Source organism: Patiria miniata, unplaced genomic scaffold, assembly GCF_015706575.1.
Source record: "Patiria miniata isolate m_02_andy unplaced genomic scaffold, ASM1570657v1 HiC_scaffold_30, whole genome shotgun sequence".
Lineage (NCBI taxonomy): Eukaryota > Metazoa > Echinodermata > Asteroidea > Valvatida > Asterinidae > Patiria > Patiria miniata.
The window spans coordinates 3,621,528-3,634,186 of NW_024037070.1; the positions used below are offsets into that span (position 1 = coordinate 3,621,528).

General features: G+C 41.2%; 1 protein-coding gene across 1 annotated transcript; it reads left to right on the forward strand.

Moving 5' to 3' along the window:
- Positions 1-1,002: 1,002 nt before the first annotated feature.
- Positions 1,003-10,982, forward strand: LOC119739078. The gene is made up of 5 exons (XM_038213913.1): positions 1,003-1,247; positions 5,029-5,133; positions 7,554-7,646; positions 8,344-8,595; positions 9,936-10,982. Exons 1-5 carry the CDS (start codon positions 1,133-1,135, stop codon positions 10,178-10,180), a joined length of 810 nt encoding a protein of 269 aa, XP_038069841.1. The 5' UTR covers positions 1,003-1,132; the 3' UTR covers positions 10,181-10,982.
- Positions 10,983-12,659: the final 1,677 nt, after the last annotated feature.

The following is a 12,659-nucleotide window of genomic DNA, read 5'->3' on the forward strand; positions in this document are numbered from 1 at the left end:
CAAATTAGGCACCCTTCCCAAATGAATTTCCGGTGTCACCCCTTCTAAATATCTTCTCTAGGTCTATAAGAATCCATCTGCCAGGTTTGGTGCTTTGGACCAGTCGGTCACGCTCTTGTCAAAAAATTTGGTCTGAGCCACTTGACTATCATGCGTAATACCAGAGGAACAAAAACCTGTCCTCGGATGTGACGCCACATACAAGGGGTATAAAGTGTGAAGGATCCACGCCTTGAACCCTTATCCTGCATTGGAATAATTAAACACGCATTAAGCTGTTAAAATCAACGAAGAGTGGTTAACTTAAATTTTGCATGTAGATGACTAGTCTCCCGGAACGAGCCGTAACCTTGGACATCCTAGCACGCGATCATGATGAACGAATTACATGTAGCTGCAATGTTGAGAGAGAGCATTCGGCCAGCAAGCTGCGTCGTTAGTATGATGGCTTCGATAATTTGGAGGTTCGGTAAAATACACTCAATCAAAAAAGAAAGTACCCCCCCCCCCTAATACTCTTTGTGTAACTCGAAAACTACTGGGCACATCTTGCTCAAATTACGACTAATCAGTGCAGAAATTCCTTAGCAATCCAGCCATTTCTTTGTGTGGCCGACAACAGTGATAATGTGTACAAAATTATGCAAATCATGACAAGTGGTACCGAAAAAAAGTTGCACTTTTGTAGACTTGCAAGGTGAGTGTGAATCGGAACATGCACGTATACAAAAGTGCAACTGTTTTTGGTATCATTTATCATAAATTGCATAAATTCGTACATATTATATATTACCGTTTTGGGCCACATAAAGAGTATGGCTGGATTGCTAAGGAAATTCTGTACTGATCAGTCGTAATTTGAGCAAGATGTGCCCAGTAGTTTTTTAGTTAGACCAGTGTTGGAAGAGGGGGGACTTTTCTTTTTTGGTTGAGTGTATCAGATCTTTAAACGAAGTTCGTTGTTCAAGCAATTGCATGTTAATAATTAATAACGCTAAAGTGCCGACGCCATACAAAATTGATCAATCTCCATTAGGGTAATTTGGAGCGATCTGCCAATGAGCTGAACAGGCGTTCCTCCATTTCAAGATTGCACCCACTGAGGAATAGATGAAATGAATTCAAATTAAAAATGCTGAAGGAAGTAAATCGTCTTCACTGGAGATTGGGTTCTGTGGGAGATATGTGTCTTCTGTTCTTGGCAACCCAGCTGTGCTGCTTTCAATACGTTCACTGCGGATTTAGAGGTAAGTTGATGCGTTGGTTCGCAGAGTTGCTGACTCGAGTCATGTTACTTGGACTGAGTCGGACTCGAGTCGCTATTTTTGTGACTTGTGACTTGACTTGTAAATACCAGCTTTGACTTGTGACTTGACTTGGACTTGCAAAAAATGACTTGTTACCAACCCAAGTCAGACGCTACTCGATTTTTTAAAAATTGAAGTCGCCCATCACAAGGCCCAAAAGGCCACTCAAGGTGTTTATAAATGCAGTTTATAGATGCAGCGAGAAAGTTTCATTCCAGAAAATAGACCCCAATGACTGAATCCAGTAAAATGAATAGTTCCCACTAGTTTCAAAAGTTTTCAATAAGACTGTCACAACAAACTACAGTTTTCAATGACCAAGTCTCTTGCTTAATGTAATGGTTGAACAAACTTTGAAAGGAACCTTTCATGAAAAGAAAACATGCCTTTGTCAATTGCATGTAAAATACCGGATAGCTTAACCCATTGGTATAGGCGTTTAGTATGTATACATGAAAATTGAACAAAGGTGTTAGTATACTTTCATGTCATCTCAGCATTTATTTCTACAGTGTAAAGTACATTTATTAAAGTATACAAAGGGCTAATATCCGACGGATATGTGATAAACTACAAGAATAGTAATTGCAACACATTGAAAAAGGGGAATTAAGGAGGCATGTTCAAAATAACTCGTAAGTTAACGCCAGGTTCTTTTTTAAAGCTGAACAAAATAATGTGCAACTTGACGTGTTCTTGGACAAAGATACTTGTGACTTGACTTATGTTTAGACCAAACATGCCAAATGACTTGTGACTTGACTTGTGACTAGACCTAATGACTTGTGACTTGACTTGTGACTGGACCTAATGACTTGTGATTTGACTTGTGACTGGACCTAACGACTTGTGACTTGACTTGGACTTGCAAACAATGACTTGTGACTTGACTTGGACTTGCAAACAATGACTTGTGACTTGACTTGGACTTGTAAAAAAATGACTTGCTGCCACCTCTGTTGGTTCGCTGAAATAGTAGTATTCAAGCTCCTAAGTTCATAGTCATACATGATATTGTTGCGTTCATAGTTTATAGGGAGACATTCTGCAACAGTGGGAGTGCAGAAATAAAGGTGAGAAGGTAAAGGCAACTAATATGGGCTTATTGCGATCCCTTGGAGGATGGCGAAGGCTCAACGAAGTCGGCCCGAAAAAAAATCGATTAGAATTTTGTCTCAAATAACGCTTACCAGAAAACCCCAATATCTCATTATTCTTCACTTGTTCACATAATTATAATCTTTCAATTTCAAGTTTGCTGGTATTAAAGACAGTGGCGCACAGACAAGATGTTGTCAGTGTGGTGGGCCATGGGAGTATCAGCATACCAGCAGGAACTGCAAATTCAAAAAGGGGGGGGGTGTTGACCTCTTTTGACGCTAGAGGGCGCCATTTTTGTCAACCATTCATTCACTTTTTCCCTCCTCTGCTGTTTCATTCCTCAAAAACAGATCCTGCAAAAAGACACTTCCTTGGCAAGCGGCAAATTTCAAGTGGGGGACACGTTCCCACGACCCCCCCCCCCTCCGACCCCCCCCCCCCCCTGTTATTTCGTTTGTGTACTATATGAACCTAGCAACCAGTTGTGTAAAAAAAAATCAACAAGTTGTGTAATGTTTTACACAAGTTGTGGAAACAACACAACAGGTTGCTAGGTTCATATAGTGCACAACCGTTTGAATTTTACACAACCGAAATAAAAGTGCCCCCCCCCCCGGCTACGCCACTGATTAAACAATACACATTGAACACTTAACTGGGGACACTTTCTTCCTTGTAATTAAAGATCGAATGAGTTTCCGGTTGCAACATTTTATGCTCTTTTTATGAGGCATTCAAACGTGTTTCTTTTCAAATGCGTTGCTTTCAAAAGGCTAGGAACCCCAGTGCTTACTTTATTTCCTCGTTTCCAATAATAAGCCCTGGATAGGAAACTTTCTTCCTTTACCCTGCTGATTCGATACCGCAATTTGCTAGTTAGTAATGGTTTTATATCATATAGTTGGTGTTGTTATTTCTAACGTGCATTACGTGTTTTCACGATCATTGTAATTTTCACGTCCACGCCTTCTCAAAAATACTCTTTTCCTTTCCAGTTTGCTTAAATTAATATGAAATGTGATACTGCATATTAGCGGGCCAAACTGTAACATTTAACTTCCAAAAAAATCGTGTTTTCATAACTCACGGCGCGACGAATTGATGCTGTTTTTACCCCAGACACGCATACAAAACCAAGCGCTAATGTAACGCACATGCAGGCACAAGACTATTCCTCATTTGCATTACGTGTTCAAAAATCTTGCACATGCAAATGATCCAATACCACTGTGAGAGAGCAGGTAGTGGTGGGCGCGTACTGTTCGACACCCTGGGGACGAGGTTGATGAACAGTGGATCACTAATAATGTGTGCGAGTTTGAAACAGGCGTAGAACCTGATCAATCATTGAAATGCATTTAATGCAGCGCCAGAACTTACTGCTGGCAGTTCGACCTTAACTTCCAAGGCTTTATCTGCACTGCTGGCAATAGGCTATGCAACAACCAACATTATTACTCACGAAGGTTTTCAATATTTTCTCAATAAATGTGAGACATTATGTGGATTTTCTTCGACCCAGACCATCGCAATATGACTAGGAAACAATACGAAACATAGTCATTTTTGTCAAACGTTGGACGAAAGAACACCTTCAATTTTGAGTTCTCAAGCGTGTTCAGGTTATCCATATGCCAAATTTCTAAACCGGTGTGAAAATGCGGAAGACCGTATCTGGTGTGAAAGGCCATAAAGGTATAACATAAACATACACAAAATCGTCACCGTTTTCACGAAGGGGCGAATTTCATGAAAATCGTCTGTTTTTCGAAATTTGGTTTTTGGTGAAAATGAATAAATATATCAATATCTACAACCTGGTCAGGCTATACTTTCAAAAAAAATAATTAAAATCATAAGTAACCTAATTAACGAATGGGCGAATTTGCCACAAGTGCCGTTTTGCGTTTTCACGAAGGGGCGAATTTCCACATTCTGTGGTATTAATATTTTTTACTAAATTAACAATAACGCGTTATTACGAAGGGGCGAATTTCAGGCGCGTGCAATTAAACGTTTTCACGAAGGGGCGAATTTCAAGGCGCACGCGCAGTGAGGCAGAGTATGCGGGTACTGTACAAAAAATGCATTGACTCAGCCCGCAGTAGGGCGAAATCTGCGCGTACTCACTCAAGCGTCAAATGAAAAAAAAGGACCAACTTTAAATGCGTTTATCTCGAATGTTTGTTCAGACGGTGAAATACTAAATTCGCCTCTTCGTGAAAACCGTGACGAAATATTCCTACGTTGAAAATTTGCGTTTTTGTGTAATCGCGCGAAGGAATTTCAGGTATACAAAATGTTAATGGTCCTCAAAAATTTAGCAGACGACGTAGGAATCGTGCTCTGAATATATGCGGCCCTTTCCTTGTAATTCCATGTCACAAAAAAGGAGGGTTATAATACTTTTTTCCGTATAAACTAAAAGACAGTGGATTTCTTTGTCTCTCTTTTAAGCCGTTGTTCATCTCCCTATCCATAGGCTACTACAGTCTTCCATTTCCCAAGTTACGTTTAATCCAGGGCAGTATTCTTTGTGAAAGTGTCCTCTCTTTTTTTTTGGGGGGGGGACTTTTTTTTCTTATCGTTGTTTATTTATTTATTGTTCATATTTTTGCAGCCATTTCTTTGAGTGGAAAGCCAACATCTCAGAGTAGTACAACCAGCAGTTTGTACCCTTCGTTCAAGGCGATCGACGGCACCGCATCTTCGTTTTCGCACACGGGTAAGCTCGTCAAAGGAGAGTGATCTGCTTTAATGCTGTATAGTCGAGACATTCAATACCCGACTGACCGTGACTGATTGTCAGTTGTCTTGTGAATTACACTTGCATTAACCTTGGCCCCTTTGACTCGGATGACTGCCAGCTTGGCCGCGGTCGAGACCAACTAATCTAGGATAAGCTTTCACTACGCTTGCATAGTCTGTTACCTTTAATTTGGGGCATAATGCAAAGCAACGAAATGGAGTTTGTGGTGTCAAGAAAAAGAAGACATGGTTATGTAACAGATGGTAGTTACCATATTCCTAAATAATTAGTCATACCCGAGAAATCAACAAAATAAGCTCGGTTTCCTTTTTTTTTTAAAACACCCTGTATAATGCTGTAGTCGAGGCATTACCCGACGCCTGAAATATTATACAAATATTGAATGCTTCGAGTGGAGTAGTAAGACTAGCCTCCCGAGGTGATCCATGGACCATTCTATTTTCCCGAGGCGAAGCCGAGGGAAAATAGAATGGTCCATGGATCACCGAGGGAGGCTAGTTTTACTTCACCACGAGATAAAGCATTCAATATTTGTTTTATAACACTTCAACCACAGATTCTGCTTGATTTTAATATTTTAAATTATTTAAATCTGAACACAGTTGAAATAAACTTCAATTTCAATACAAAAATTGGTGGAAAATGTATTTCTCTCTTAAAAACTACCCCTTCGCGAAATGTTTGAACCCAAGTCTGCGGCGCGCTCTCTTTGGAATAATACGCGTTACGCACAACGCGCAACGCGCAACGCACACACCAGCATGCATTTGCACACAAATACCGCGCCGTGGAAATAGTACTTTGGTTGCTAATGGTATAGTACTTTGGTTGCTATGCGCATAGTACTTTTGGCCGTGCACAGAAAGATAGCAAAATTAGAAAGTAACATGCGACTCGCTCTCGGCCAATCAAGACACACACAGAATCTGTGGATGAGGTATTATACAAATATAACATGGTTTGAGGGTGGACAGTCGATATTCGCTCCCCGAGGTATTGGAAGTTGACAAACTAGTTCCCGAGGCGAAGCCGAGGGAACTAGTTTGTCAACTTCCAATACCGAGGGGAGCTAATATCGACTGTCCACCCGAAATAAACAATGTTATATTTGTTTTACTATACCTCATACATATTCAGTTGCCGAATTTTGTTTTATTATTATGCACCTAAAACAAAATTTGGGGAAACTTGTACAGCTCACCAAAAGATTCAACTTCAATTACTAGTTCGGTTCGTTTGCAATTATAATACAGTTACTACAGTTGTAAATACAGTTGTTTGCAATGTGTACAACTTTCTTTTGTACAGGAGACATCTTTACACGGTCTATACATTTTCTCCAGTACGGCATCATTGAGCTCTGTATATTAACATTTACGCGAACCGTGCAACCATGCATCTCTCCTGTGCGATGTTCGCGCGTGCGTACTGCACCCGTGCGACAGTTCCTCGATTGCTCTGTAAAGCGCATGCGTAGTAGACTGTCGCACGGGTAACCCATGCGACAGTCTACTACGCATGCGTATTTACAATGTGCGTGAATCCTCGCGCGCGCGTTTGGTAAACAACAAGAATAACATCTGGCACGTGATGGTGAATTGACAAGTGAACGTTCGGCTCTCGATCATGAATTTGTATGAGGTATAGTAATATAAACTGAACTAATGGTTGATAGAACTCTGTGTATGAAGAATAGACGCCACTTTATGACCAGTCTTGAAGAGGAGCTTGGCTTTGCTGGTCCAAGAAGGCCATACCTTCCTCTTTGCACTTATCTCGCTTTATATTGACTGACTGACTATGAATTATACATAATTATCCTTGCGCCCCTTTGACTCGGATGACTGCCTAACAATTGGCCGTGGCCGAGACCAACAGACTGATCTAGGATCAGTTTTCACTACGCTTGGCATAATGCAAAGAAATTAAATAATAACATGAAAGAAAGTACCGTTGATATTTAAACGCAAATGAACGAATACACTCCGTCCATACCAGGAGCGTAAATCCCGGGGATGGGGGTATAATAATCCTCCCCCACCCAAACATGTGGATTTCGAAATGTTTTTCGAACTTCCAACAACCAAAATGTATTCAATAATTATCGTATTGAAAGGGGAGACAAAATGTACAAAAGCTTATGCGCCGTTCTGACGCAAGCAGACATGTTTACCCAAATCTCATATCGGAAATCTATTTGAATGACAAAATCTATCAAATTTAATGAGAAATGAAAGAAGTCACTTTATACACCCGACACCCGATAGATAACAGGATATAGGCCTAGGCGTTGTTTTAATTAGTAATTCACTATACAACAGAAGGCAAATCGATTAAAAATTATACTGTGACTTCTCTTTTTTTTTCTTTTCCAGCTGGTGGTGACCCGCATCCATGGTGGAAAATCGACCTCCAAAATGAACGCTGCTTGGGACAAATCACGGTCCAGATCCGATCGGGTTGTTGTGGTAGGTATAATAATAAGCTCATTCGAATATCGTTCAGGCTGATGAAGGGTTGTCAAACATCGCGATTTCATCTATTGAATATTCTGAAATAAGCGATTTATAGTTGTTGCCAGGCTTTTGGGGTTGGATGGCATAGACATGGCATCTCCCCCGGCTCAGAAATCCGGGAATAAACAACATGAACTTTTGATTTTGAAATATTAGACCCCCTTAATGACCCGTAAGATGGAACGCAGGGATTTAGTACTGAATCCACCCCTCTTAGGAGCTTCGCAGCACGGGAAAGGGGGAAGCACGTGTCAATCCCCCCCCCCTCCCATCTAAAATCTGGAATTGAACAACAATATAATTATATATATATATCGTTTGCCTTCAGTGCCCCCACTGTTATTTCGGTTGTGTAAAAATCAAACGGTTGTGTACTATATGAACCTATATAGCAACCCGTTGTGTAAACTGTTGTTTACACAACTTGTGTAAAATATTACACAACTTGTTCATTTTTTACACAACTGGTTGCTAGGTTCATATAGTACACAACCTCAATAACAGTGCCTTGAAACATGCCACCCCAGATGCCCCCCCCCCCGGCTTAATTAGGAACCACCTGCCATACACCGTACACTTACAGTCACTCCTCCGCTGATCATCCACGCACGGTCTAAAATCGCACTCATCTTCCCCTGTTTCAACCCAGGACAAAATCGCTTCTTCGGCACCGTGGTGCGAGCAGGACTGAGCACCAACTACACCGAGAATCGACCATGCGGCTCGCCGGCCACCGCGGCCCAGTCCTCGCCAGGCACGGTGACCGAGTTCCCGTGCGACACGCCCCGCAGGGCTAGGTACGTCAGCCTCGACATCGATCCGTCGAGACCTGGGGTGACAACGCCGATCCTGCAGATTGCCGAGTTGACCGTGGAGGAGCACACAACCAGACCATGCTACCGTAAGAGATTTCTGATCGTTGTCATCATGGGCGGCAATCCCAGGGATGATGGGGGTGGGGCACATGTCCTCCCCCCCCCCCTTAATAATTTTGGGGACGCCGATAGCGATGTTCCCCTAATGTATCCCAGTTCATGTAGATTTTAGCGATATGTGCCTAAATTTGCACTTTATTTGTCCCACATGTTGTTTTATTTTTTAATAGTTGTAATATTGTGCGCATCACCTCATGAAAGTATTTTGCGGAGAATGCGCATTATTATGTCTTGTTGTACAAGGTAATCCTTATCTTTAGGACACCTCTATTTTTACGAGTTCTGTTCAAAACTGACTTTTGCAGATGACTGTCTAATACCAAAGTGACATTTGCAGGCTAAAGCAGTCTTTTTTCTTCAGATAAACTCATGTTAGTTGTAACTTTGAAAGCACTTTCAAAGAAAATATGACTTATACCTTTTTTGCAGTTCGCCATCTTGCTTTTTAAATATATTTTCTGTTTGTCATCGTTGTCTTTTACCCCTCATAAATCAAAGCCCTGCCCTCTTTCCACAAAATCAAACCTACTGATATTCAAGAAGATTTCATTGCCAAATGTTCAAATGTGCCAAGAAATACCAGAATGTCACTTTTGAGTGTCATTTAGTCAGCTGTTTTGGTGAGTCTTTTAGCCTTATATAGGAACGGGGTCCTAAAGGTAAGGATTACCCTTGTACAATGTGCACATGTTTAAGCAGCGTCCCCTATAGTCAGATACAGCGTTCAGAACAAAAATCGAATCCAATACATGACGAGTTTATTTCAAAAACGCGATAAGCGCCATATTGTTTAACCTTTTTAGAATACTTTCCAAGGCCTGCTGCCTGGATGCTCAAAGACTGTATCGACTGGTTTTGTGTAGTTAAAGAATTCAATTTAATACATTTTACAATTATTTATCAATAAATTTATAAAGCAAAAAAAATGAAGTTAAGAACCAGCTGTCGCACTGTTTTTACTCTGTAAAGTTTCAAAAAATATTTCACTGTTTTTTTGGATGGATTTATCGCGTTTTTGAATAAAATTTTTGCATGTACATACACTCGAAAAACTGTGTTTTACAATTAAACACAATTTTGCTATAACTTTGTAAACATGTTTAGGAGCTAATCATTATGTGTTCAATTTCTGCATTACATCAATGTTCAATTGCTAAACACTATCCCTCCTCGCTCTAAACATGTTTGGTATGTAAACATGTTTACAAACTGATAGCAAGAAGGTGTTTAGAAAAGTGTTTAATTGCTAAACACAGTTTTTGCATCGCGCACCCCGACTTTTTATCTTTCTTAATTTCCTTTTTAGCTCACATTAAGTCGACCAAATTTGAGAGGCTGCACAAGAAGGGTCTGATCGACAACCCCAACCCGTTGTCGACCAAGACCGCCAGATCCTTGACGACCTGCGCCGATTTCTGCACGAAGGAGACTGACTGTTTTTCCTTCGATTTCGGCAAGAGTCTCAAGCAGTGTCGACTCTACAATCTCAACTCAACGGACATAGTGATGACACCCAACGATGAATTCGCCGTTTATACCGTACTCAACTGATTGGATTTTCGATGGACCTTGTTTATATCAGAAAGATGTAAAAATGTAATAATTTCAGACGAAATTGTACAGTGTGTCAAAAAAAACCCACGAACCCGATGTTCCCTCATTTACACAGCTTTAAAAAAAATACATTGCAAATATCGATACATATTTGGAGAGTATAGTTCATTAGCTTTTCAATAACGAAAAATATTTCCTTTTGGGTAAATATTTGTTGAGTTATGGTCAACTCAAAACTGTTTGGTTAACTTCTTATTTACTTTGCTGCTCCGTCTCTGCCCTCTAATTGCTTGCCTTTTTTCACAAAAGTCAAGTTTCAGTCCGTGTTCCAATTACGGCAGTCAAAATATTAGTTGCCGTGGACAAAATAAAAAAGCGGTATTCGTTTTCAATTGGCCATAACTCAATAAATGATTGGAAAGATTTGTTCGTTGTTGAAAAGCTAATGGACTATACTGTCTAAATAATATGTATAGATAATTGCGTATTGTATTATTTTTTAAAGCTGTTAAAAAGAGGGCGCTTTAAATATAGAGGGCGCTAATTATCATGATGTTGTAATTGTTCACATGATGTTTCTATAGTTGTGTTATATATAGGGTATTGTTCCAACTTTGTGAATTTGACGCTCATCCATACTGAGGTTTGTCAAGACGCTTTGTTGATATCTGGGGGAAAGGTTGAATGCGCTCAACGTGAGGGTATAATGGTAGCCATATTGGATCTTTCATGTGTCCTCATAATTATGCAGTCATTTAGATGTGTTAGAAAATGTTATTTAAGCAAGGAGGTAAGTAGAATCCCAAAAAAATATAGTTAAAAAAAACAATTTGTAAGAATCTATCTGCCAAGTTTGGTGCTTTGGACCAGTCGGTCACCTCACGATCTTGTCAAAAATTGGCTCTAAGCCACTTGACTATCATGCGTAATACCAGAGGAACAAAAACCTGTCCTCAGCTGTGACGTCAGATAAAAGGGGTATAAAGGGCAAAGGATCCCCGTATTAACACGTATCAACACGTATTAAGCTGTTAAAAGCAACTAAGAACGGTTAATGTAAATTATGAATGTAGAGGCCTAGCCTCCTAACGAGCCGCAACCTTGGACATCCTAACACGCGATTAGCGTCATGATGAACATGAGGAATTATTAGTCCCGATCTTCGATCGACTCTGTGTATGGGTTCAGAATCAATAGGGGCGGATCCAAGAATTTTTGCAGGGAGGGGGGTGTCTACACTTTAGTTTTTCTAAAAATATTATGTCAATCTTCAAAGTGCTGTGTTTTCGAAATAAAGAGAGTAGCTACAATGTTGTGAGAAAACATTCGGCCAGCAAGCTGCGTCATTAGTTTGATAGCTTGGGTAATTGGAAGGTTCGGTCTCTCGGTAAATGCCTCAAACAACTGAGTTCGTTGCTATAAAGGCAATTGTTCATAGTGCATTGGACGCGAAAGTGCCCACGCCATATAAAATCGATCAATCTCCATTAGGGAAAAAGATCCATTTGCTGATGGGCTGTACAGGCGTTCCTCCATTTCAAGTTTTCACCCACTGAGGAATGATGAAAGGGATAGGCCTACAAAAATACAAAATGGAAGGAAATCGTCTTCACTGGATATTGGGTTCTGTGGGAGATATGTGTCTTCTGTTCTTGGTAACCCAGCTGTGCTGCCTTCAATACGTTCACTGCGACTTAAGAGGTAAGTTGATGCGTTGGTATACGGTTCGCTGAGAGTGGTATTCAAGTTCATAGTCAGTGGCGTAGCCACCGGGGGGGCGTGGGGGGCGACCGCCCCCCCCCCATGAAACCTTGTCGCCCTCCCCCCCAGCCGCCCCCCCCCCCCCCCACTGAGATTTTGAGTTTCTAAAAACAATTATCATTGATCTAAATCTAAATAGTCGCGAATGATCCACATGATGACCACTGAGAAACGACCCTTCGACCGGCGACCGCGGACCAGTAAGCTGACAACCGGTGTGACATAGCGCATAATGATAATCTAATATGCGTATTAACACCCACTGCACTGCTCGCTCACACCACGGAACACGTATTATAGACAGGTGGTCCGTGGGTCACACAGTTTCAGTCAGCGATATCACGCGAATCGGCCACGCACAAACTTTTTCCTCCATTCATATAAGCTAAATGATAATAATAGACCAATTAAAATTCCTTGAAATCAGTGGCGTAGCCACGGGGGGCGTGGGGGGCGACAGCCATGAAACCTTGTCGCCCCCCCCCCAGTCCCCCCCCCCCCCCCCCCACTGAGATTTTGAGTTTCTAAAAAAATTATCATTGATCTACATGACGCCATGGGCGTCAATCCTGGGGGGGGGGGACAGGGGGACTGGTCCCCCCCCCCCACTTTTTGAAGGGTGGGGGACACAATATCAAATGTCCCCCCCCCCAGATTTTTGAACTCGTGTCTCATTTACAGGGCCCTATTATGTACTACAATGTATCTTTTGCTT

Excerpts from the sequence above, each read along its gene's own strand:
- LOC119739078 (XM_038213913.1), top strand. The coding sequence starts at position 1,133 with ATGCTGAAGGAAGTAAATCGTCTTCACTGGAGATTGGGTTCTGTGGGA. Across the intron at positions 5,134-7,553 it reads ATCTTCGTTTTCGCACACGG|CTGGTGGTGACCCGCATCCA; the intron begins GTAAGCTCGTCA and ends TTTCTTTTCCAG. Across the intron at positions 8,596-9,935 it reads CACAACCAGACCATGCTACC|CTCACATTAAGTCGACCAAA; the intron begins GTAAGAGATTTC and ends TTTCCTTTTTAG.